Genomic DNA, 24,663 nt, shown 5'->3' with positions numbered 1-24,663 from the left:
AATATGAGCATATAATATTGCCCGAAACACTTCAGAATTCATTCTGCTGCTTTTGTCATCAGTCACATCATCAATAAATACAAGGGAACCAGTTCCATTGGCAGCCATACATGCCCACGCCATGACACTACCACCACCTTGCTTCACTGATGAGGTGGTATGTTTTGGATCATAAGCAGTTCCTTTCCTTCTCCAAACTCTTCTCTACCCATCACTCTGGTACAAGTTGATCTTTGTCTCATCTGTCCATAGGATGTTGTTCCAGAACTGTAATGGCTTTTTTAGATGTTGTTTGGCAAACTCTAATCTGGTCTTCCTGTTTTTGTGGCTCACCAATGGTTTACATCTTGTGGTGAACCCTCTATATTCACTCTTGTGAAGTCTTCTCTTGATTGTTGACTTTGACACATATACACCTACCTCCTGGAGAGTGTTCTTGATTTAGCCAACTGTTGTGAAGGGGTTTTTCTTCACCAGGGAAATAATTCTTCTGTCATCCACCACAGTTGTTTTCCGTGGTCTTCCGGGTCTTTTGGTGTTGCTGAGCTCTCCGGTGCGTTCTTTCTTTTTAAGAATGTTCCAAACAGTTGATTTGGCCACACCTAATGTTTTTGCTATCTCTCTGATGGGTTTGTTTGGATTTTTCAGCCTAATGATGGCTTCACTGATAGTGACAGCTCTTTGGATCTCATATTGAGAGTCGACAGCAACTGATTCCAAATGCAAATGTCACACCTAGAATCAACTCCAGACCTTTTACCTGCTTAATTGATAATGAAATAACGAGGGAATAGCCCACACCTGTCCATGAAATAGCTTTTGAGTTGATAGTCCCATTACTTTTGGCCCCTTAAGTGGGAGGCACATATAGAAACCGTTGTAATTCCTACACCGTTCACCTGATTTGGATGTAATTACCCTCAAATTAAATCTGAAAGTCTGCAGGTAAAGCACATCTTGTTTGTTTCATTTCAAAGCCATTGTGGTGGTGAATAGAGGCCAAAATATGAAAATTCTGTCAATGTCCCAATAGTTATGCACCTGACTGTATACCTGTGCATGCTGTGTGATATATAGACAGTATATACTTGTGCATGCTGTGTGATTTAGAGATGGTCACAGGTATAGAAGTCGTTCTTCCTCTTCTAATGTGTTTTGAAAAGATATAAACACCTGTGTTCAAAGACTATAATAAACCCCTAATCGGCCTGTATTCTTTCTCCTACACAGGTTATTTATTTGAAGCAAGGCCATGAAGCCTATGTGCGAGCGGTGAGGAAGGCCAAAATCTACAGTGTTAGCCTGCAAAAGCAGCCGTGGAATAAATCCGAGCTCAGGGTAATTCTAGGATTGACACGATTTCTCTGCATACGCTTCTGCTCCCCCTGCTGGCACATGGGAGTATTGCACAGTTGTTTTGTGTGGCTCGGGGAACGCTAATCTATGTAATAAGCGAGAAAACCTGTCTCTGTCTGTCAGTATGTCTGCCCGTCCGTCTGTTTGTCCTTTATGCACAGCCAGAGTATTGGACCTAGCTCCGCCAAATTTGGCATGGTGGTGGTGTAGTATGACCAGGATTCAGGTTTTGCCTAGGTTTGAACTTTGTTAGGGCCACACACTGTCACACAATCCGTGGCGTAACACTGGTATTTGGAACCCAGGGCAAGATGAAAAATGGAGCCCCCCCCCCCTCGATCCCCAATGTGTGCTGAAAAAAATTCCTTGCCAAAACCCCCAGTAGTATATCCCCTTATGCAGATCCCCCCGTTGTAGTGCCCATTATGTGATGTCCCTAGTAGCAGAGCCCCCAGTAGAGCCCAACATTTAATGCCCCTTATGTAGTGACCCTTATACAGTGCCCCTTATGCAGTCGCCCCCAGTAATGCCCAATATATAGTGCCCCCTATGCAGTGCCAATTATACAGTGCCCCTTATATAGTGCTCCTAGTAGTGCCCCCTATGCTGTGCTTTTTACACATAAAACATAAACACACACAGACAATACACTTACCCGATTCCTTGCACCCGCCGCTGTCCGCTGCGCTGCTCCTGTCCCGCTCGGCAGTGGGCACTATGGGAGAGACTTTGTGAGGCAGAACTTATGAATGAGCTCCTGCCCGGCTCCGGCACTGGGTGCAGCAGCGATTTAAGAGTCTGTCTGACTCTTATTGGCTGCAGTGCTAAAACAAACACACCGTTTTGTTTGTCTGGAGTGCCGCGGACTATACGTGCCTTGGAATGCAGCCAGCGGCACTGCCAGGTCCGACGGCGCCCAGGGCACCTGCCCCCCTCAGCCCGCCACGTTACACCACTGCAAACTATCCCTAAAAAATTTCAAAAACCTGTGGAAAAGTGGCCTGAGCAAACTTGATGACTCATGCAAGTTCATATTAAATCCAGAGCCTCTGTGTTTGCATGAAAAGGCCATATAGCAAAATCTTAAAAGGGCCCCCCAGAGGTAAAAAAAAAAAAACCATACATTTGCCCCCACACAGAGCCCATTCATGTTATGTCACACAGTAGTACCCCTTATACACATTATGCCATGCAGTAGTTGTGCCCCATATAAATTATGCCACACAGTAATGCCCCATATAAATTATGCCACACAGTAATGCCCCTTACACATTATACCACACAGTAATGCCCTTTACAGATTATGCCACTTAGTAGTAGTGCCCCATATAACACATTTTCTACTTCAGGGTCCATAGGGGGTCCACGGGGTTGACCTTGGGGTATAGGTTGGGAACCAAATCCGGGCACCACGCAGTTAAAGCTTTTAGCTCTCCAGGATGCACTGGGTCCACTCTCCCTATAACCCCACACCCAAGCCAGAGGCACCTCAGTTTCAGTTGGTGCCCGGCCGGAGTCGGGTCACCGTTTGCGCAGGGGGAGCTGATTAGCAGCCCCTAAGCTTATTTTATTTTTTTAGGGACAAAGTTTTTTCCATGGACTTTGGACTCTTCAGAGCGGCAGCGTCGGACTGTCCATAGGACGTCTAAGCTGCCGCTCCGTCACCCCGCTGGCGCTGAGACGCCAGTACAGATCTGGGGATCTCAGCGGGACCCTAGAGTCTGTACTAGCCGGACTCTGTGGGCGCCCAGGACTGCTGCCGGATCCACAGGGAGCAGGTAAGGTCGCCGATCACCGCTTGCGGTGATCAGCGCTTTTCAAATGCAGTCCTATGCCTCCGGTCTCAGGGGACAGACCGGAGGCGCCGGCAGTGGCGGCGGGCCCCCCATACCCCGTGTGTCCACTAGACCACCAGGGACTTCACGATCGGTGCAGGGAGGCGGCGTCCCGGGGGTTAATAGCCGGCCAGGGGAGGCAGCCTTCCCTGTTACAGCGGCTCCTCCCCTCAGCTCAGCGCGCCTTTCAGTATTATAGTCTGGCGTCGCTGAGCTGCTTCCTCCGCGGGCCACACTTCTTCTGAGGTCTCCAGCGGCCATTTCTCTGTGGTGCAGCAGAAATCTCTGGAGATGGCAGTGAGTCCAGTCCCCCTGCGTACCTCACCATCAGGTCAGTGTACACAGCGCTGTAGCCTTCCCAGACACTGAATCTGGGTAAGTTGCATGCAGTGATATAGTGCAGTATTTTATATGACATGTTTATGTATATATGTGTATATCTGCATTGTATGTGACTTATGCTAGTGCTGACTGTACTTTATTCTCTCACCTGTCAGTGTATATCTATCCCTTTTCTTTATCTGCCCTAATACAGCTGTACCTAGGGTGGTTCTGAGACCTCACATTTATATACTTGTTAATATTTGTGAGGTTTGTCACATACTGTTGTGTGCTGCACGTTGCCATATTTTAGATGGAATTGTGTGTTGCATACTCTGAAAATGGGTCCCTGCAGCTAATTTTTAGTATCAGTCAGGACCAGTATAGCGCTGTTTAATATTTCCGCCAAGAAGGTTGGTCAGATATGTCTGACCAGGAGATAGAGCGTTATACTGCACCCATTTTTACTATCCTGCAAGTCATGTGCTGCAGGTGTTAGTGCGGAGGATTTGACTCATAAAGGGTTCTTCTGTATGTGGCGTCATCTGGTGCCGGCCTCTTTCACGACCCCCTTGGGCGGTTTGTTTTCTCGGGATCCCCTCAATTGCGGATCGCCGGGCGGGCCCCATTGTTGTACCTCACTTGGGGTTACTTCACCATACTGCCCTTTTCATCTCAGGGTCTCTCGCAGCTTCTTGCACTCTTCCCCTGTGACACAGACTACCGCTCCCTGCAGGGGTTTTTCGCAGTACATGAATTCCCCCTGGTGCCACGATAGTCTGTCATTCCCCTTGCAGGGATTACCACAACAGCCACCCTGGGTGGATGTCGTTTTCTACGAAACGCTAATTGGCGTGGTTGACGCCCTGTGGTTACTTCCCAGTTGGCTCTGCCGTGAACTGGATACTGTTTTGGGCTCTTTCCCTCTTACACGGGGGGAAGCCTATTTCAGGTATTATTATCCCTGCTTTAGGGCTGGTAGCAGGTCCATTCTGGTTAGAGTGAATGTTGACCTGCACCTGTATCATACACCCTCAGTCTTACGTGCCTTCGGGTTCCCTGTTGCTGACTAGCGGGTGGATCGAATGGCGGGACTCTGGCTGTTGCCAGATAGGAGGTGTTACAACAGTGTTTGGCCTCCTGTCCCAAATTCCCTGAGGGTCATCACGAGCCCCTCCTGGGGTGGATGGGCATGTTACTCGTCTGATTACAGACGTTACTACGCCTCCCATTCCTGCGTGGTCGGATTCTTCGGATCCGTAGGTGGTAACTCTGCCTGAAATCAGTATACTCGCTTTCAGGGGTTGTTACCCATCCTACCATGGCTATAGCATGGTTGGTTAATACTATTGCATACTAGGCTGATGCATTTGTAACGTTTTTTCCCCTCCAACACGTCGGGGGTTCAAATGTATTTGGTCGCTCACGTAATATATGCAGTTGTCATAGGTGGAAATGCCTATATTGGATACCAGTCTCCTAACTTTCAGAGTTCCGGCTGCGACTGTATCCTCCGTAATACCCTATGGCTGCGCTCTGGGAATGCAGAGGTGCAGATACCATCTATAGGGTAGATCTTGTTGGGTCCTGACCTTGACAGTGGCAGTACAAATTTACCGCCTTCAGCTATGCCCACTACAGGGCCTCAGACTAAGTCTATTAAGTCTTTTTGTCCTCTGGGTCAGCCTAAAGGTCTGTTTCTTCATAGACTGTCGGCCTTTACAAGGGCCGACATATCCAGTACCAAGCAGGCCTGGACTGCCAGCCGATCCTGCTTCTGAACCTACGGATATCTCTTCAGCCTGACGGGACAGGCCTACAACTGGGAGATACCGATTTTCTCAGTTCGCCCGGTACTAGTGTCAAGTTTCCGCGGCTACGTGGGTAGGAGGGTATGCCCTCTCTTTGCTCAGGCGGCCTCCTTTACAAGGGCCTTACAAATCCAGAAAGCTATACAGTAGTTGCGGTAAGCGGAGCTAATTAGGCCATCCCCACTTTCTCAGCGAGGGACTGGTTGTTCTGCTTTCTTTCTGGTGCGGTGGCTGAATGGGCCTCTTTGGCCTATTCTCTGTCTCAATTCCCTGAACCAGTTCCTAAAGCTACCTGGGCTCAGGAGGAAATCCCTATGCTCCATCATACGATGTTTGGAACCTGGGGACTTTATGGTATCACTGGATATACAGGACACGTGCCTACGGGTACTTACAGCAAACCTCAGCCCATGCTGAGGGAAGGTCTCTGTATCACAGCAACACTTACAATTTGTCGGCCTCTGCCTGTTGGGACTGTCCTCAGCCCCACAGGGGTTTACCAGCGTTTTGGATTTTCTGACAGTTCTCCTGTTCAGTATATCCCAATGCTCCTGTACCTGGACGGCCTCCTGCTCTTAGCGGGATCACCGGGGTACTTTACAGCCAGGTCAGGATGACTGTGGCTTCTTCAGGGTGCAGACGTTTAATCAACGGGGAAAAAGTCCTCCTTGCATCCCTCTCTGGGTATTCTTCATCTAGGATCCCTGCTGGATTCTCAGAATCTGAGAATTCTTCTGGCGTAAGACGGAATTTCCACTCTTCTATTAGGAGTACATGGTTGTCTGCGCAGTCGACATATGTCTTTACACTCTGGGATGCATGGTCAAATATTCAGTGTCTGCCTTTGGAAGGGTGGAATGGGCTCAGTTCCATTCCAGGCCTTTCCATAATTGGCTCATCTCCAGATGGAACGAGTTTTTTCTGTCGGATCACTGTTCAAACGATGATGCTCTCTCCGGAGGCATGCCGGTCCCTGTCCGGGTGGCTATGGCCATCTCGTCCAGGGTATTCTTTGCTATGGACAGTGTCTGGTTCGCATCCTTTTCAGTGCAGTTGGACGTCTGTCGATTCCACCCTGTCAATTAACTTACTCTGGCATAACTCTTGTTTCCCAGTGAACCTGAAAAGGTTCAGTCCGACAGGGTCAGGACAGTGGCTTCCTTTTTAGCAACACTGTTCGTTGTGTGGCAATGACAGGTATGTCACATATTCGGACATAGTCCGAGGGTCTCCTCCCGACCATCTCGGCAGCGTTCATTTCAGGAGCTCTCCATTGGGAAGCGGGAGTCCTCAGCCGTCACGACGTGCATCCCGGGGACTAGTCTCTTCCCCAAGAGAGGTTTCATCTCCTGGTGAGCAGGGGGGCCTCCCTGAGGTGACCCTCATGGCCTTCTGACTTTATCACACTATGGTGTTACAGTCCAGCTCTGGGGATTCTGAAGCAACCTTCAGCGACTCTTTGTCGGTGAAGTGGTCCTTCCACTTTGTGTACCTGTGTTCTCCAGTCTCCCTTCTTCCTCGAGGTCTTTGGAAGTGTTTCAATTGAGACGGAGATGCTTTCCTGCTGGTGGCTCCTGATTGCCCCAGATGTCAGGGGTACTTGGATTTTCGGAGTCTCTCCATCGATACTCCATTCCTGATGCTTCGCTGCCCAGACCTGTTGTCTCAGGGTCCTGGGGTTTGCCTTGGACCTGGGTCGTTTGTCTTTGACTGTGTCCCTACAGTGGTCTTACGACTTCCCTGGCTTTGTCATCGTTGGAATGATTAGAGCACATGGATCAGCTTTTGCTGGGACCTACCACAAACTGTGGCAGCCATAAATCTTATGGTATTGTACCTGTCGATACAATCCTCCGGTGCCCAGGATTTCCAGATATTCTGGCATTCCTTCCGGCTGGCTTGGGTTTCACCCTCGGCCTGGTCTTCCTGACAGTGCGGATCTCTACACTGTCAGTATGGTTAAGATATGGAATTGCTCCGCTCTGGTATCCAGTTCATCCTTTGGAGTGTTTTCTGGATTATGCCTCCATTTGTCCTCCCTAGGGACTCCTTGGGAGTTAGTAGTGGTTCTTCGTTCCCTTCGGGGACAGTCAATGGAACCGCTGGTTGTGGTAGCCATTACAGGGTCTATTGCTTAGGCTCTCTCTTTCTCTCAGGGTGTTTATATCAACCTGAAGAGTGTCTGAATTGGGAGCGTTCTCATGTGGCTCCCTCTTCTGGAGGGCATCATGTCAGGGTGTGAGTTGCTCTCGCCCTGTGTTTCTTCTTAGTGGTTTTTAGGTTCCATATTATTCTGGAACTTATGGTACGGCCATTCAGTCCCCAGTCCTCTCGGCTGGTGTGGCCTCATTGACTGTGGTCCGGCCTCTTTGGATTTATGTGATCCGTTCAGGTTCCTTACGGAAATCGGACTCCTTATTGGTGGTCTGAGATTTCTGGTTTTCACAGGAAAGGATGGCCGGCCTATAACCAAATGTTGGCTGGATGGCCTCGTAGGTCTTCCTCAGGGGCCTACCCAGGGGTAGGCCTTTCTGTTGTTGATGCTTGTTTTTTCACGGGCCATGTAACCCTCGTGGGCGGCTCGCTGTGGCGCCTCGGCTGTTTTGCCTTACTAGGTGGCCACGTGGTCTTCGGTCCACACCTTTTTAAGGTTCTAGGCATTGGTTTCCTTTGCCTCTCAGGATGCTTCCTTTTTGGCGACGGATTCTCCTCTCAGCACAGGAGCGTCCCCACCCTTGGTTGAACTGCTTTGGAACATCCCCAAGGTCAACCCTGTGGACCCCCTATGGACCCTGAAGTAGAAAACAAGAGATATGGTAAGAACTTTTGTTATCTCTGTTTCTACGAAGTCCATAGGGTCCACAGGGCGCCCGCCCTGACGCACCTGGCTTCAAATGGGCTGTGTGGCTGGTCACCGGTTTTCCGTCTCCCATTTCTGTGAGTATGGTTATTGAGTGTTCCAGTTTTCTCTTTTTTTTTCTCTCCTCCTCCGGCCTTTGGCTACTTACAAACTGAGGTGCCTCTGGCTTGGGGGTGGGGTTATAGGGAGAGTGGACCCAGTGCATCCTGGGAGCTAAAAGCTTTAACTGCGTGGTGCCCGGATTTGGTTCCCAACCTATACCCCAAGGTCAACCCTATGGACTTCGTAGAAACAGAGATAACAAAGGTAAGTTCTTACCATATCTCTTGTTGTTCCACACAATAGTAGTGCCCCATATAGCACAACATTCCACACAATAGTAGTGCCCCATATAGCACAACATTCCACACGATAGTAGTGCCCCATATAGCACAACATTCCACACGATAGTAGTGCCCCACATAACAATTATTCCACACGATAGTAGTGCCCCACATAATTATTCCACACGATAGTAGTGCCCCATATAACAATTATTCCACACGATAGTAGTGCCCCATATAACAATTATTCCACACGATCGTAGTCCCCATATAACACATTCCACACGATGATAGTGCCCCATATAACACATTCCACACGATAGTGGTGCCCCATATAACACATTCCACACAATAGTAGTGCCCCATATAACACATTATACCACACAGCAATGCCCTTTACAGATTATGCCACTTAGTAGTAGTGCCCCATATAACACATTCCACACGATAGTAGTGCCCCTTACACATTATGCCCCCCCCCCCCCCCCAACTTTTTTTGGAGACTGCACAGTTAAAATCATTCGCCAAACTGCTGCGCCAAACGGCTGCTTTAACCCAATGACATATTTGGGAGCATGCAGTCGCCTGTTTGCTGTGCACAGACACCTCATGTTGCAGGTCTCTTATAATTGCTCGTCGTTTGTTGATGTGTCCTGCGATCTCCATGTGTCTAAGAAATTGATTCAGATTTTGCTTTCCAGGAACAGGAATTCTTGAAGATTGTGGGTATCCGATATGAAGTAGGGCCGCCCACGCTCTGCTGCTTAAAGCTCGCGTTCATGGACCCTACCTCCGGCAAAATGAGCGGAGAGTCTTTCTCTGTCAAGTAAGTGTGGGCGCTGTGTCCTGGGAACGTATTGTGCCCTCTGTTTTATGTTTTACAAGGCCCTATATTTCCCCTATAGTAACTTTCCCCTGTGAGGACACCTCTGCATCATTCAGTCTCCTACAAAGACCTAATACTCATTGGCTTCAATGTTCCTTGTTGGATTCTTGGGTTGTGGCTGCTGGTTGTTCAGTCCCCTAATCCTAATGTTTTGTTATAAGCTTCCATAGACCTAATGTCTAATTCCTGACACTTTGTATAATCTGTAATCCTGGGGTTCCTGCATTATACCTTCTGTGTTTCTCTTCATATGCAGATCTATAAATTACACAGCTTTAATAATTACGGTTTGGTGTTTTTTCATTATTTTGTAGCTTGTCACATGTTTGTGGTCTTCTCCGATGGGGTGAGATGATGGTTCTGTAGGTACGCTGCGGTGTCTCTCATAAATCATGTCTTCTCTCCCAGGTACCACGATATGCCAGACGTCATTGACTTCCTCGTCCTCTACCAGTTCTATAAAGAAGCGAAGGATAGAAACTGGCAGATCGGTGGGTGATTCGTTGCTTTCAGGCCAAAACTTTGTTCCTCATGTATGTTGTTAGTGTTTTATTAGATCTGGTCCCGTGGCTCGGGGAAGTGTCCACACCAGATATCCTTGAATGTCACGCTGTGTTTTACGTCATTGAGCGGTGGTGCGTTGTCACATATGACGCATGGTCCTATACCCCCCCGCCTCCCCCACCCACTGCAGGAATCACACTGATATTTCTCTGTGGATTGTGTGAAGGAAATCCATCATTCTCCGGACGCGGCTGATTTGATCTGTCTGTCGGCTGGCGACCATATTTTAGACTGTAGCAAGGGAGCATCCATCTAAAACAAAATGTATTGTCTCAAATATTATTGATCTTATCTAAATCGTGCTCCTGTCCAAGCAACTGAGGCTAAATATTTATTTTCTCTCTGCATCACCCTAATCGTATCCTGTATCCTCTGTCTGATCTATAGTCCTACAGATGCTCTGCATCACCCTAATCGTATCCTGTATCCTCTGTCTGATCTATGGTCCTACAGATGCTCTGCATCACCCTAATCGTATCCTGTATCCTCTGTCTGATCTATAGTCCTACAGATGCTCTGCATCACCCTAATCGTATCCTCTGTCTGATCTATAGTCCTACAGATGCTCTGCATCACCCTAATCGTATCCTCTGTCTGATCTATAATCCTACAGATGCTCTGCATCACCCTAATCGTATCCTGTATCCTCTGTCTGATCTATAGTCCTACAGATGCTCTGCATCACCCTAATTGTATCCTCTGTCTGATCTATAGTCCTACAGATGCTCTGCATTACCCTAATCGTATCCCGTATCCTCTGTCTGATCTATAGTCCTACAGATGCTCTGCATCACCCTAATCGTATCCTCTGTCTGATGTATAGTCCTACAGATGCTCTGCATCACCCTAATCGTATCCCGTATCCTCTGTCTGAGCTATAGTCCTACAGATAATCTGCATCACCCTAATCGTATCCCGTATCCTCTGTCTGATCTATAGTCCTACAGATGCTCTGCATCACCCTAATCGTAGCCCGTATCCTCTCTGATGTATAGTCCTACAGATGCTCTGCATCACCCTAATCGTGTCCTGTATCCTCTGTCTGATCTATAGTCCTACAGATGCTCTGCATCACCCTAATCGTATCCTGTATCCTCTGTCTGATCTATAGTCCTACAGATGCTCTGCATCACCCTAATCGTATCCCATATCCTCTGTCTGATCTATAGTCCTACAGATGCTCTGCATCACCCTAATCGTATCCCGTATCCTCTGTCTGAGCTATAGTCCTACAGATGCTCTGCATCACACCAATCGTATCCCGTATCCTCTGTCTGATGTATAGTCCTACAGATGCTCTGCATCACCCTAATCGTATCCCGTATCCTCTGTCTGAGCTATAGTCCTACAGATGCTCTGCATCACCCTAATCGTATCCCGTATCCTCTGTCTGATCTATAGTCCTACAGATGCTCTGCATCACCCTAATCGTATCCTCTGTCTGATCTATAGTCCTACAGATGCTTTGCATCACCCTAATCGTATCCTGTATCCTCTGTCTGATGTATAGTCCTACAGATGCTCTGCATCACCCTAATCGTATCCTGTATCCTCTGTCTGATGTATAGTCCTACAGATGCTCTGCATCACCCTAATCGTATCCTGTATCCTCTGTCTGATCTATAGTCCTACAGATGCTCTGCATCACCCTAATCGTATCCTGTATCCTCTGTCTGATCTATAGTCCTACAGATGCTCTGCATCACCCTAATCGTATCCCATATCCTCTGTCTGATCTATAGTCCTACAGATGCTCTGCATCACCCTAATCGTATCCCGTATCCTCTGTCTGAGCTATAGTCCTACAGATGCTCTGCATCACACCAATCGTATCCCGTATCCTCTGTCTGATGTATAGTCCTACAGATGCTCTGCATCACCCTAATCGTATCCCGTATCCTCTGTCTGAGCTATAGTCCTACAGATGCTCTGCATCACCCTAATCGTATCCCGTATCCTCTGTCTGATCTATAGTCCTACAGATGCTCTGCATCACCCTAATCGTATCCTCTGTCTGATGTTTAGTCCTACAGATGCTCTGCATCACCCTAATCGTATCCTGTATCCTCTGTCTGATCTATAGTCCTACAGATGCTCTGCATCACCCTAATCGTGTCCTGTATCCTCTGTCTGATCTATAGTCCTACAGATGCTCTGCATCACCCTAATCGTATCCCGTATCCTCTGTCTGATCTATAATCCTACAGATGCTCTGCATCACCCTAATCGTATCCTGTATCCTCTGTCTGATGTATACTCCTACAGATGCTCTGCATCACCCTAATCGTATCCCGTATCCTCTTTCTGATGTATAGTCCTACAGATGCTCTGCATCACCCTAATCGTATCCCGTATCCTCTGTCTGATCTATAGTCCTACAGATGCTCTGCATCACCCTAATCGTATCCTGTATCCTCTGTCTGATCTATGGTCCTACAGATGCTCTGCATCACCCTAATCGTATCCTGTATCCTCTGTCTGATCTATAGTCCTACAGATGCTCTGCATCACCCTAATCGTATCCTCTGTCTGATCTATAGTCCTACAGATGCTCTGCATCACCCTAATCGTATCCTCTGTCTGATCTATAATCCTACAGATGCTCTGCATCACCCTAATCGTATCCTGTATCCTCTGTCTGATCTATAGTCCTACAGATGCTCTGCATCACCCTAATTGTATCCTCTGTCTGATCTATAGTCCTACAGATGCTCTGCATTACCCTAATCGTATCCCGTATCCTCTGTCTGATCTATAGTCCTACAGATGCTCTGCATCACCCTAATCGTATCCTCTGTCTGATGTATAGTCCTACAGATGCTCTGCATCACCCTAATCGTATCCCGTATCCTCTGTCTGAGCTATAGTCCTACAGATAATCTGCATCACCCTAATCGTATCCCGTATCCTCTGTCTGATCTATAGTCCTACAGATGCTCTGCATCACCCTAATCGTAGCCCGTATCCTCTCTGATGTATAGTCCTACAGATGCTCTGCATCACCCTAATCGTGTCCTGTATCCTCTGTCTGATCTATAGTCCTACAGATGCTCTGCATCACCCTAATCGTATCCTGTATCCTCTGTCTGATCTATAGTCCTACAGATGCTCTGCATCACCCTAATCGTATCCCATATCCTCTGTCTGATCTATAGTCCTACAGATGCTCTGCATCACCCTAATCGTATCCCGTATCCTCTGTCTGAGCTATAGTCCTACAGATGCTCTGCATCACACCAATCGTATCCCGTATCCTCTGTCTGATGTATAGTCCTACAGATGCTCTGCATCACCCTAATCGTATCCCGTATCCTCTGTCTGAGCTATAGTCCTACAGATGCTCTGCATCACCCTAATCGTATCCCGTATCCTCTGTCTGATCTATAGTCCTACAGATGCTCTGCATCACCCTAATCGTATCCTCTGTCTGATCTATAGTCCTACAGATGCTCTGCATCACCCTAATCGTATCCTGTATCCTCTGTCTGATGTATAGTCCTACAGATGCTCTGCATCACCCTAATCGTATCCTGTATCCTCTGTCTGATGTATAGTCCTACAGATGCTCTGCATCACCCTAATCGTATCCTGTATCCTCTGTCTGATCTATAGTCCTACAGATGCTCTGCATCACCCTAATCGTATCCTGTATCCTCTGTCTGATCTATAGTCCTACAGATGCTCTGCATCACCCTAATCGTATCCCATATCCTCTGTCTGATCTATAGTCCTACAGATGCTCTGCATCACCCTAATCGTATCCCGTATCCTCTGTCTGAGCTATAGTCCTACAGATGCTCTGCATCACACCAATCGTATCCCGTATCCTCTGTCTGATGTATAGTCCTACAGATGCTCTGCATCACCCTAATCGTATCCCGTATCCTCTGTCTGAGCTATAGTCCTACAGATGCTCTGCATCACCCTAATCGTATCCCGTATCCTCTGTCTGATCTATAGTCCTACAGATGCTCTGCATCACCCTAATCGTATCCTCTGTCTGATGTTTAGTCCTACAGATGCTCTGCATCACCCTAATCGTATCCTGTATCCTCTGTCTGATCTATAGTCCTACAGATGCTCTGCATCACCCTAATCGTGTCCTGTATCCTCTGTCTGATCTATAGTCCTACAGATGCTCTGCATCACCCTAATCGTATCCCGTATCCTCTGTCTGATCTATAATCCTACAGATGCTCTGCATCACCCTAATCGTATCCTGTATCCTCTGTCTGATGTATACTCCTACAGATGCTCTGCATCACCCTAATCGTATCCCGTATCCTCTTTCTGATGTATAGTCCTACAGATGCTCTGCATCACCCTAATCGTATCCCGTATCCTCTGTCTGATCTATAGTCCTACAGATGCTCTGCATCACCCTAATCGTATCCTCTGTCTGATCTATAGTCCTACAGATGCTCTGCATCACCCTAATCGTATCCCGTATCCTCTGTCTGATCTATAGTCCTACAGATGCTCTGCATCACCCTAATCGTATCCTCTGTCTGATGTATAGTCCTACAGATGCTCTGCATCACCCTAATCGTATCCCGTATCCTCTGTCTGAGCTATAGTCCTACAGATAATCTGCATCACCCTAATCGTATCCCGTATCCTCTGTCTGATGTATAGTCCTACAGATGCTCTGCATCACCCTAATCGTATCCTGTATCCTCTGTCTGATCTATAGTCCTACAGATGCTCTGCATCACCCTAATCGTGTCCTGTATCCTCTGTCTGATCTATAGTCCTACAGATGCTCTGCATCACCCTAATCGTATCCCGTATCCTCTGTCTGATCTATAGTCCTACAGATGCTCTGCATCACCCTAATCGTATCCCGTATCCTCTGTCTGATCTATAGTCCTACAGATGCTCTGCATCACCCTAATCGTATCCTCTGTCTGATCTATAGTCCTACAGATGCTCTGCATCACCCTAATTGTATCCCGTATCCTCTGTCTGATCTATAGTCCTACAGATGCTCTGCATCACCCTAATCGTAGCCCGTATCCTCTGTCTGATCTATAATCCTACAGATGCTCTGCATCACCCTAATCGTATCCTCTGTCTGATCTATAGTCCTACAGATGCTCTGCATCACCCTAATCGTATCCTCTGTCTGACCTATGGTCCTACAGATGCTCTGCATCACCCTAATCGTATCCTGTATCCTCTGTCTGATCTATGGTCCTACAGATGCTCTGCATCGCCCTAATTGTATCCCGTATCCTCTGTCTGATCTATAGTCCTACAGATGCTCTGCATCACCCTAATAGTATCCTGTATCCTCTGTCTGATGTATAGTCCTACAGATGCTCTGCATCACCCTAATCGTATCCTCTGTCTGATCTATAGTCCTACAGATGCTCTGCATCACCCTAATTGTATCCTCTGTCTGATCTATAGTCCTACAGATGCTCTGCATCACCCTAATCGTATCCTCTGTCTGACCTATGGTCCTACAGATGCTCTGCATCACCCTAATCGTATCCTGTATCCTCTGTCTGATCTATGGTCCTACAGATGCTCTGCATCGCCCTGATTGTATCCCGTATCCTCTGTCTGATCTATAATCCTACAGATGCTCTGCATCACCCTAATCGTATCCTCTGTCTGATCTATAGTCCTACAGATGCTCTGCATCACCCTAATCGTATCATGTATCCTCTGTCTGATGTATAGTCCTACAGATGCTCTGCATCACCCTAATCGTATCCTGTATTCTCTGTCTGCTCTATAGTCCTACAGATGCTCTGCATCACCCTAATCGTATCCTGTATCCTCTGTCTGATCTATGGTCCTACAGATGCTCTGCATCACCCTAATCGTATCCTCTGTCTGATCTATAGTCCTACAGATGCTCTGCATCACCCTAATCGTATCCTCTGTCTGATCTATAATCCTACAGATGCTCTGCATCACCCTAATCGTATCCTGTATCCTCTGTCTGATCTATAGTCCTACAGATGCTCTGCATCACCCTAATCGTGTCCTGTATCCTCTGTCTGATCTATAGTCCTACAGATGCTCTGCATCACCCTAATTGTATCCTATATCCTCTGTCTGATCTACAGTCCTACAGATGCTCTGCATCACCCTAATTGTATCCTCTGTCTGATCTATAGTCCTACAAATGCTCTGCGTCACTCTAATCGTATCCCGTATCCTCTGTCTGATCTATAGTCCTACAGATGCTCTGCATCACCCTAATCGTATCCTGTATCCTCTGTCTGATCTATGGTCCTACAGATGCTCTGCATTACCCTAATCGTATCCTCTGTCTGATCTATAGTCCTACAGATGCTCTGCATCACCCTAATCGTATCCTCTGTCTGATCTATAATCCTACAGATGCTCTGCATCACCCTAATCGTATCCTGTATCCTCTGTCTGATGTATACTCCTACAGATGCTCTGCATCACCCTAATCGTATCCCGTATCCTCTGTCTGATGTATAGTCCTACAGATGCTCTGCATCACCCTAATCGTGTCCTGTATCCTCTGTCTGATCTATAGTCCTACAGATGCTCTGCATCACCCTAATCGTATCCCGTATCCTCTATCTGATCTATGGTCCTACAGATGCTCTGCATCACCCTAATCGTATCCTGTTTCTACTTCAGGGTCCATAGGGGTCCACAGGGTGACCTTGGGGTATAGCTGGATCCTGGATCCTCGGGCACCACGGAGTTAAAGCTTTCAGCTGGTCCCAGGATGCACTTGGGTCCAACCTCCCCTATACCCCGCCCCCGAGCCACAGGCACCTCAGTTTTAGATGGTGCCCGGCCGGAGTCGGGTCACCCTGCGGGGGGGGTCTGCAGGAGCAGCCCCCTAAAGCTTTTTTAACTTAGTTACATTTATTTATTTTTTGACTACAGTTTTTTCTTTTTCTCCAGAGCGGCAGCGCTGGGCTGTCTGTACAGACGCCCACGCTGCCGCTCCTTCTCCCTGCTGGCGCCGCGACGCCAGCACTGAACTGGGGATCGCGGCGGGGGAAGCCAGAGTCTGTACTAGCCGGACTCTGGTTTCCCCCGGGACTGCTGCCGGAAGACGCCGGGGGGATCAGGTAAGCCGCGCACCACTGATTAGCGGCGGTGCGCGGGTTCCTTTCAAATGCAGTCCCATGCCCCCGGTCTAGGGGACAGACCGGGGGCGCTAGCGGTGGCGGCGGGCCCCCCCTCCAGCGGAGGCATACCCCGCCAGACCACTAGACCACCAGGGTTAATATCGCGGCAAGCGGGATGCCGACAACCCGGGGGTTAATATGCTAGCCAGGGGAGGAAGCCTTCCCTGTCTAGCGGCTCCTCCCCTCAGCTCAGCGCGCCTTTCAGCTCGGAGTCTGGCGTCGCTGAGTTGCAGATACTCGGCCACTCCTCCTCTGAGGTCTCCAGCGGCCATTTTCTCTGTGGCAGCGCAGATCTTCAGGGAGCACGCGGACCGGTCCCCCTGTGTACCTCTCCCCTGCAGAAGGACAGTGTACACAGCGCTATAGCCCTCCCAGACACTGAATCTGGGAGGTTGATTGTAGTGGAAAGGTGCAGTGAGTATATCTTCCTGCATGGTATGTGACTTTTGCTAGTGCTGCCTGTCTGTGTCTTTTTTCTACTTACTGTCAGCCTGTACCTATCCCTTTCCTTCTCCTACAAGCCCTACAGGTGTGCGGGGGAAGGGTGTTTCTACTGACCTCACCTATATAGATCACGTATTTGTGAGGTCCGTCACATACAGTTGTGTGCTACACGTTGCCATATTGTGGGCTGTTGTTCAGCACACTGGTGAGTGCGCACGTTTTCTTCCTAAGTCATGTCTGAGGAGGAGATTGAGCACTCCGGGGCTCCAGCATTGTTCTCCTGCAGGCGCTGTTCTGCAGGAGTGGATAGGGAGGATTTGTCACAGGACGGCCTGTGCGGACGGTGCCAGGCGGTCCCTGGTACGTCTAAACCTCCCATTTCGCAGGAGCCACCATGGGCGATGTTTTCCCAGGTGCTGGTGTCCATCGCGGACCGTCTGTCGGTCCCGACTGCCGCCCCTACTAGGGCGTTGCCCCAGCCTGCCATCCCCCATTCCCCGGGTGTCCCACAATTATTGCAGACTCCCCCGGGGTCTCAGCCTGTTGGTCCCTATGCGGGGTTGCCAATGTATATTCAGTCCACCCCTGTGGCACAGCCGGCTGTGGTGCCGTTTCAGGCTCCTGTGACAGCTCCTCCACCCTGGGTGGATGCGCTTTCCCACACTGTCCAAGATTTGGCGGCAGCATCTGCGGCTTTTCAGTCGATGTTGCGCAGTGACGTGCCCTCCAGGGCGTCTAAACGCTCAGTCATGGCACAGGCTGCGCATCTTTCGGATTCTGAGGAGTTCTCGGATGATGGTGAGGTACAGGATGACTCAGCTTCAGATGCCTCAGTCCAGGAGGTAGACACAAAGTCTTCCATCAATGTGCGGGCTCTGGTTAAGGCGGTGCGGGCTATTCTTCTGATTGAGGATGAGGCACCCGCTCCCAAGTCAAGGTATCCTAGTTTTAAAAAAGCTAAGGTTACTTCTACAGCGTTCCCCTTGTCTGATCAGTTGACTGATCACATGGCGGTGGCCTGGCAGACGCCCAGTAAGCGTTTCCTGCCACAGAAACGCTTGGCGTCCAATTATCCATTCCCGGAAGCGCATTGTAAGAAATGGGAAATTCCGCCTGCAGTCGATTCCCATGTAACACGCCTCATCAGAAGTGCTACTTTGCCATTGCCGTCTATATCCTCGCTGAAGAATCCTACGGACAGGAAGGTGGAGACTTGTCTAAAGTCTATTTATTCTCTCAGGGGCTGTAGCCCGGCCGTCCATGGCCATCTCCTGGGTGGCCAAGGCCATTGAGGGGTGGGCCAACGCCTTGGAGGACACGTTTACGGATGAATCTCCGGACGTCCAGAGGGCGTTGTTAGGACAGATGAGAGATGCCGCCTCCTACATTGGAGAAGCATCTTTGGATGCTAGCCTGTTGACCTCTAGGGTTTCGGCGGCAGCAGACGCGGATTCAAAGAAAGGCTTGGAGGCCTTACCTTTTAATGGGGAATTACTATTTGGTCCGGACCTGGACAAAATAGTAGATACCCTGGCAAAATCCAAGTCAGCCTTCCTCCCTTCAGATACTACACCTGCTAAGGTCCGGAGCTCGGCGTTTCGTTCCTTTCGGGTTCAGGGCAAGGCAAAGGGTCAGTCCTTCCCGAGGCAGTCCGCACCCAAGACCGCCTCAAAGCCAAAGAAGCAAGCCTGGAGTGCTAGACGCCCTTCTTCCAAGCCAGAAGATAAGCCTTCTGCGTGATGGGACGGGCCTCCCTCTGGGGGACCCCAGAGTGGGAGGCCGACTTCTTCAATTCGCCCAGTGCTGGCACAATACCACCACGGATGCCTGGGTGCAAGAAGTGGTCTCCCAGGGGTACGCCCTGTCTTTTCGGCACAGGCCGCCTTGCCAGTTTTTTTGCACAAGTCCTTCTCAGGACAAAACCAAGGCCTTGCAGGTTCAGGAAGCCATAGAGGCCTTGCTGACGGCGGGGGTCATTATACCCGTACCACAGTCTCAACGTGGGATGGGGTATTACTCTACGCTGTTTCTGGTGCAGAAACCCAATGGCTCTCATCGCCCCATCCTCAATTTGAAGTCCCTGAACAGGTTTCTCAGGGTTCCCAAATTCAGGATGGAAACTTTGCGTTCCATCATACTGGCGATGGAACCGGGGGATTATATGGTCTCCCTGGATATCCAGGACCCCTACCTCCATGTGCCTATAGCAACATCGCACCAACGGTTTCTGCGGTTTGCTATTCTCCACAACCACTACCAATTCAGGGCTCTACCCTTTGGTCTCTCCACGGCACCAAGGGTATTTACCAAGGTGATGGCGGTCATGGCGGCTCACCTTCGGAGCCAGGGGATACGGTTGCTACCGTATCTAGACGACCTCCTCTTGCTGGCAAGCTCCCCGGAGGTACTGATCCAGCATCTCCACCTGACGGTCGCTTGTCTACAGGCGCACGGCTGGTTGATCAACTGGAAGAAATCCTCCCTCATCCCATCACAACGGATGGTTCATTTGGGGGCCCTGCTGGACTCTCGTCAGCAACGGATTTTTCTGACTCCGGAGAAGGTCTCCTCCTTACAGCTGCGGATTCACAGTTGTCTGAGCAGTGGCAGAGTGTCGGTGCACTCAGCGATGAGAGTTTTGGGGTCCATGGTGTCGGCATTCGACATGGTGGAGTTTGCCCAGTTCCATTCCAGGCCCCTGCAGGGGCTGATTCTTTCAGAATGGAACGGATTGCCACACAGGATCCGCTCTCAGATGCTGGTGTTGTCCTCGGAGGTGCGTCTGTCCCTAGCCTGGTGGCTGCAGACAGCGCATCTCCTGGAGGGGCGCCCCTTTTGGATCCCGGAATGGGTTCTGCTCACGACAGATGCCAGTCTCCGGGGTTGGGGGGCGGTGACAGGCTACTTGTCACTTCAGGGTCGTTGGTCGGCGGAGGAAGCGATTCTTCCCATCAACATCCTGGAACTGCGGGCAGTATACAGAGCCCTGCAGTCGTCCGGCACCGCTCTTCACGGAAGGGCCGTTCAGGTGCAGTCGGACAACGCCACCACGGTGGCGTACATCAATCACCAGGGAGGGACTCGCAGTCGAGCTGCGATGTCGGAGGTGTCCCGCGTCCTGGCTTGGGCGGAGCGCTATCTTCCAGCTCTCTCGGCAGTTTTCATCCCAGGAGTCCTCAATTGGGAGGCAGACTTCCTCAGCCGTTACGATGTGCATCCCGGGGAATGGTCGCTTCATCCAGAGGTATTCCAACTACTCGTGGACAAGTGGGGGCTGCCAGAGCTGGACCTGATGGCGTCCCGTTACAATCACAAGCTGCCTGTGTACGGGTCAAGGACAAGGGACGCAGGCGCAAGTCTGATAGACGCGCTGTCGGTGAAATGGCTGTTTCAACTGGCTTACTTGTTCCCTCCGATATCTCTGCTGCCTCGGGTCCTGCGCAAGTTCAAACAGGACGGAGGCACACTGATCCTGGTGGCCCCAGCGTGGCCCAGAAGGCCGTGGTACTCCGATCTGCGGAGCCTGTCCATCGACGCTCCGTACCTCCTACCTCAACGGCGGGACCTGTTGTCTCAGGGGCCCTGTCTTCACCCGAATCTGGGTCGACTATCTTTGACGGCGTGGCTCTTGAGACAGCTGTCCTGAGGTCTCGGGGCTTTTCTAGCTCCGTTATTACCACCATGCTGAGGGCGCGCAAGCCTGCTTCCGCGAGGATCTATCACAGAGTGTGGCACACTTACTTTCAGTGGTGCGAGGCCAGAAACTATGATCCCCAGGTGTTCCGAGTTTCGCGTATTCTGGCTTTCCTTCAGTCCGGTTTGGACTTAGGATTACGTCTTTCTTCACTGAAGGTACACGTGTCTGGTCTGTCGGTGTGGTTCCAGTGCAGGATCGCTGCTATGCCGGACGTACACACCTTTTTCCAGGGTGTTTTGAGAATCCATCCTCCCTTTGTGCCACCTGTGGCCCCGTGTGATTTGGCGGTGGTTCTTAGAGCCTTACAGGGTCCTCCTTTTGAGCCCTTGGAGTCAGTGGAGCTCAAGTGGCTAACTTTTAAAACTGTTTTCCTCTTGGCAATTGCTTCTGCCAGGAGGGTTTCAGATTTGGGGGCGCTTTCTTGTCGTCCCCCTTTTCTGATTTTTCATCAGGACAGAGCGGTGCTTCGCACTCGTCCTGATTTCCTGCCTAAGGTGGTTTCCAGGTTCCACATTAATCAGGAAATTGTTGTACCAGCCTTTCAGTCACCTGATCTTTCGGCTGGGGAGACTTCCTTAGACGTTGTAAGGGCACTCCAGGTTTATGTGGACCGGACTAGTTCTGTGAGGAAGTCGGATTCTTTGTTTATCCTCTTTGGTTTTCACAAGAGGGGTTGGCCTGCCAACAAACAGACTCTAGCCCGTTGGCTTCGTTCTGTTATTATTGAGGCTTATATGCAGGAGGGTTTACCTGTTCCAGCCTCTGTTAAGGCTCATTCCACTCGGTCCGTGGGCCCTTCTTGGGCTGCTAGCCGTGGCGCCTCTGCTGTTCAGCTCTGTAAGGCGGCCACCTGGTCTTCCATTCAGACCTTTTTGAGGTTCTATGCGTTTGACACCTTTGCCTCTCAGGATGCATCCTTTGGGCGCCGGGTTCTCCTATCAGCACAGGAGCGTCCCCGCCCTTAGTTGGACTGCTTTGGGACATCCCCAAGGTCACCCTGTGGACCCCTATGGACCCTGAAGTAGAAAACAAGAGATATGGTAAGAACTTACCTTTGTTATCTCTGTTTCTACGAAGTCCATAGGGTCCACAGGGCACCCGCCCTGACGCACCTGGCTTCATATGGGCTCTGTGACTGGTCACCGGTTTTCCGTCTCCCATTTCTGTGAGTATGGTTCTTGTGTGTTCCAGTCTTCCTTCTCTCTGTTTCGTCTCCTCCTCCGGCCTGGGCTGCTTACCAACTGAGGTGCCTGTGGCTCGGGGGCGGGGTATAGGGGAGGTTGGACCCAAGTGCATCCTGGGAGCAGCTGAAAGCTTTAACTCCGTGGTGCCCGAGGATCCAGGATCCAGCTATACCCCAAGGTCACCCTGTGGACCCTATGGACTTCGTAGAAACAGAGATAACAAAGGTAAGTTCTTACCATATCTCTTGTTATCCTCTGTCTGCTCTATAGTCCTACAGATGCTCTGCATCACCCTAATCGTATCCCGTATCCTCTGTCTGATGTATAGTCCTTCAGATGCTCTGCATCACCCTAATCGTATCCTGTATCCTCTGTCTGATCTATAGTCCTACAGATGCTCTGCATCACCCTAATCGTATCCTGTATCCTCTGTCTGATGTATAGTCCTACAGATGCTCTGCATCACCCTAATCATATCCTCTGTCTGATGTATACTCCTACAGATGCTCTGCATCACCCTAATCGTATCCCGTATCCTCTGTCTGATGTATAGTCCTACAGATGCTCTGCATCACCCTAATCGTATCCCGTATCCTCTGTCTGATCTATAGTCCTACAGATGCTCTGCATCACCCTAGTCGTATCCTCTGTCTGATCTATAGTCCTACAGATGCTCTGCATCACCCTAATCGTATCCCGTATCCTCTGTCTGATCTATAGTCCTACAGATGCTCTGCATCACCCTAATCGTATCCTCTGTCTGATCTATAGTCCTACAGATGCTCTGCATCACCCTAATCGTAGCCCGTATCCTCTGTCTGATGTATAGTCCTACAGATGCTCTGCATCACCCTAATCGTGTCCTGTATCCTCTGTCTGATCTATAGTCCTACAGATGCTCTGCATCACCCTAATCGTATCCTGTATCCTCTCTGATCTATGGTCCTACAGATGCTCTGCATCACCCTAATCGTATCCTGTATCCTCTATCTGATCTATAGTCCTACAGATGCTCTGCATCACCCTAATCGTATCCTGTATCCTCTGTCTGATGTATAGTCCTACAGATGCTCTGCATCACCCTAATCGTATCCCGTATCCTCTGTCTGATCTATGGTCCTACAGATGCTCTGCATCACCCTAATCGTATCCTGTATCCTCTGTCTGATCTATAGTCCTACAGATGCTCTGCATCACCCTAATTGTATCCTCTGTCTGATCTATGGTCCTACAGATGCTCTGCATCACCCTAATCGTATCCTCTGTCTGATCTATAGTCCTACAGATGCTCTGCATCACCCTAATCGTATCCTCTGTCTGATCTATGGTCCTACAGATGCTCTGCATCACCCTAATCGTATCCTGTATCCTCTGTCTGCTCTATAGTCCTTCAGATGCTCTGCATCACCCTAATCGTATCCTGTATCCTCTGTCTGATCTATGGTCCTACAGATGCTCTGCATCACCCTAATCGTATCCTGTATCGTCTGTCTGATCTATGGTCCTACAGATGCTCTGCATCACCCTAATCGTATCCTCTGTCTGATCTATAGTCCTACAGATGCTCTGCATCACCCTAATCGTATCCTCTGTCTGATCTATAGTCCTACCGATGCTCTGCTTCACCCTAATCGTATCCTGTATCCTCTGTCTGATGTATACTCCTACAGATGCTCTGCATCACCCTAATCGTATCCCGTATCCTCTGTCTGATCTATAGTCCTACAGATGCTCTGCATCACCCTAATCGTATCCCGTATCCTCTGTCTGATCAATAGTCCTACAGATGCTCTGCATCACCCTAATCGTATCCCGTATCCTCTGTCTGATCAATAGTCCTACAGATGCTCTGCATCACCCTAATCGTATCCTCTGTCTGAGCTATAGTCCTACAGATGCTCTGCATCACCCTAATCGTATCCCGTATCCTCTGTCTGATCTATAGTCCTACAGATGCTCTGCATCACCCTAATTGTATCCTGTATCCTCTGTTTGATGTATAGTCCTACAGATGCTCTGCATCACCCTAATCGTATCCCGTATCCTCTGTCTGATCTATAGTCCTACAGATGCTCTGCATCACCCTAATCGTATCCCGTATCCTCTGTCTGATCTATAGTCCTACAGATGCTCTGCATCACCCTAGTTGTATCCCGTATCCTCTGTCTGATCTATAGTCCTACAGATGCTCTGCATCACCCTAATAGTATCCTGTATCCTCTGTCTGATGTATAGTCCTACAGATGCTC

At 49.4% G+C, this 24,663-nt stretch overlaps 1 protein-coding gene across 4 annotated transcripts in view; it reads left to right on the top strand.

The window, feature by feature from the left end:
* The window catches only part of BRWD3 (bromodomain and WD repeat domain containing 3), a 113,752-nt gene that overhangs the window by 55,577 nt on the left and 33,512 nt on the right, over positions 1–24,663 (top strand). For all 4 annotated transcript variants that reach the window (XM_088450848.1, XM_088450847.1, XM_088450849.1 and 1 more), the window contains exons 25-27: positions 1,231–1,338; positions 9,208–9,332; positions 9,801–9,883. In XM_088450848.1, the coding sequence (XP_088306974.1) occupies positions 1,231–1,338; positions 9,208–9,332; positions 9,801–9,883 (316 nt within the window). The remainder of the gene's footprint in view (positions 1–1,230; positions 1,339–9,207; positions 9,333–9,800; positions 9,884–24,663) is intronic.

Source organism: Taudactylus pleione, unplaced genomic scaffold (genome assembly GCF_031769625.1).
Source record: "Taudactylus pleione unplaced genomic scaffold, aTauple2 ptg000530l, whole genome shotgun sequence".
NCBI classification, from domain to species: domain Eukaryota; kingdom Metazoa; phylum Chordata; class Amphibia; order Anura; family Myobatrachidae; genus Taudactylus; species Taudactylus pleione.
Note: the sequence above shows the minus strand (reverse complement) of the source record. Positions and strands in the feature narration are given on the sequence as shown.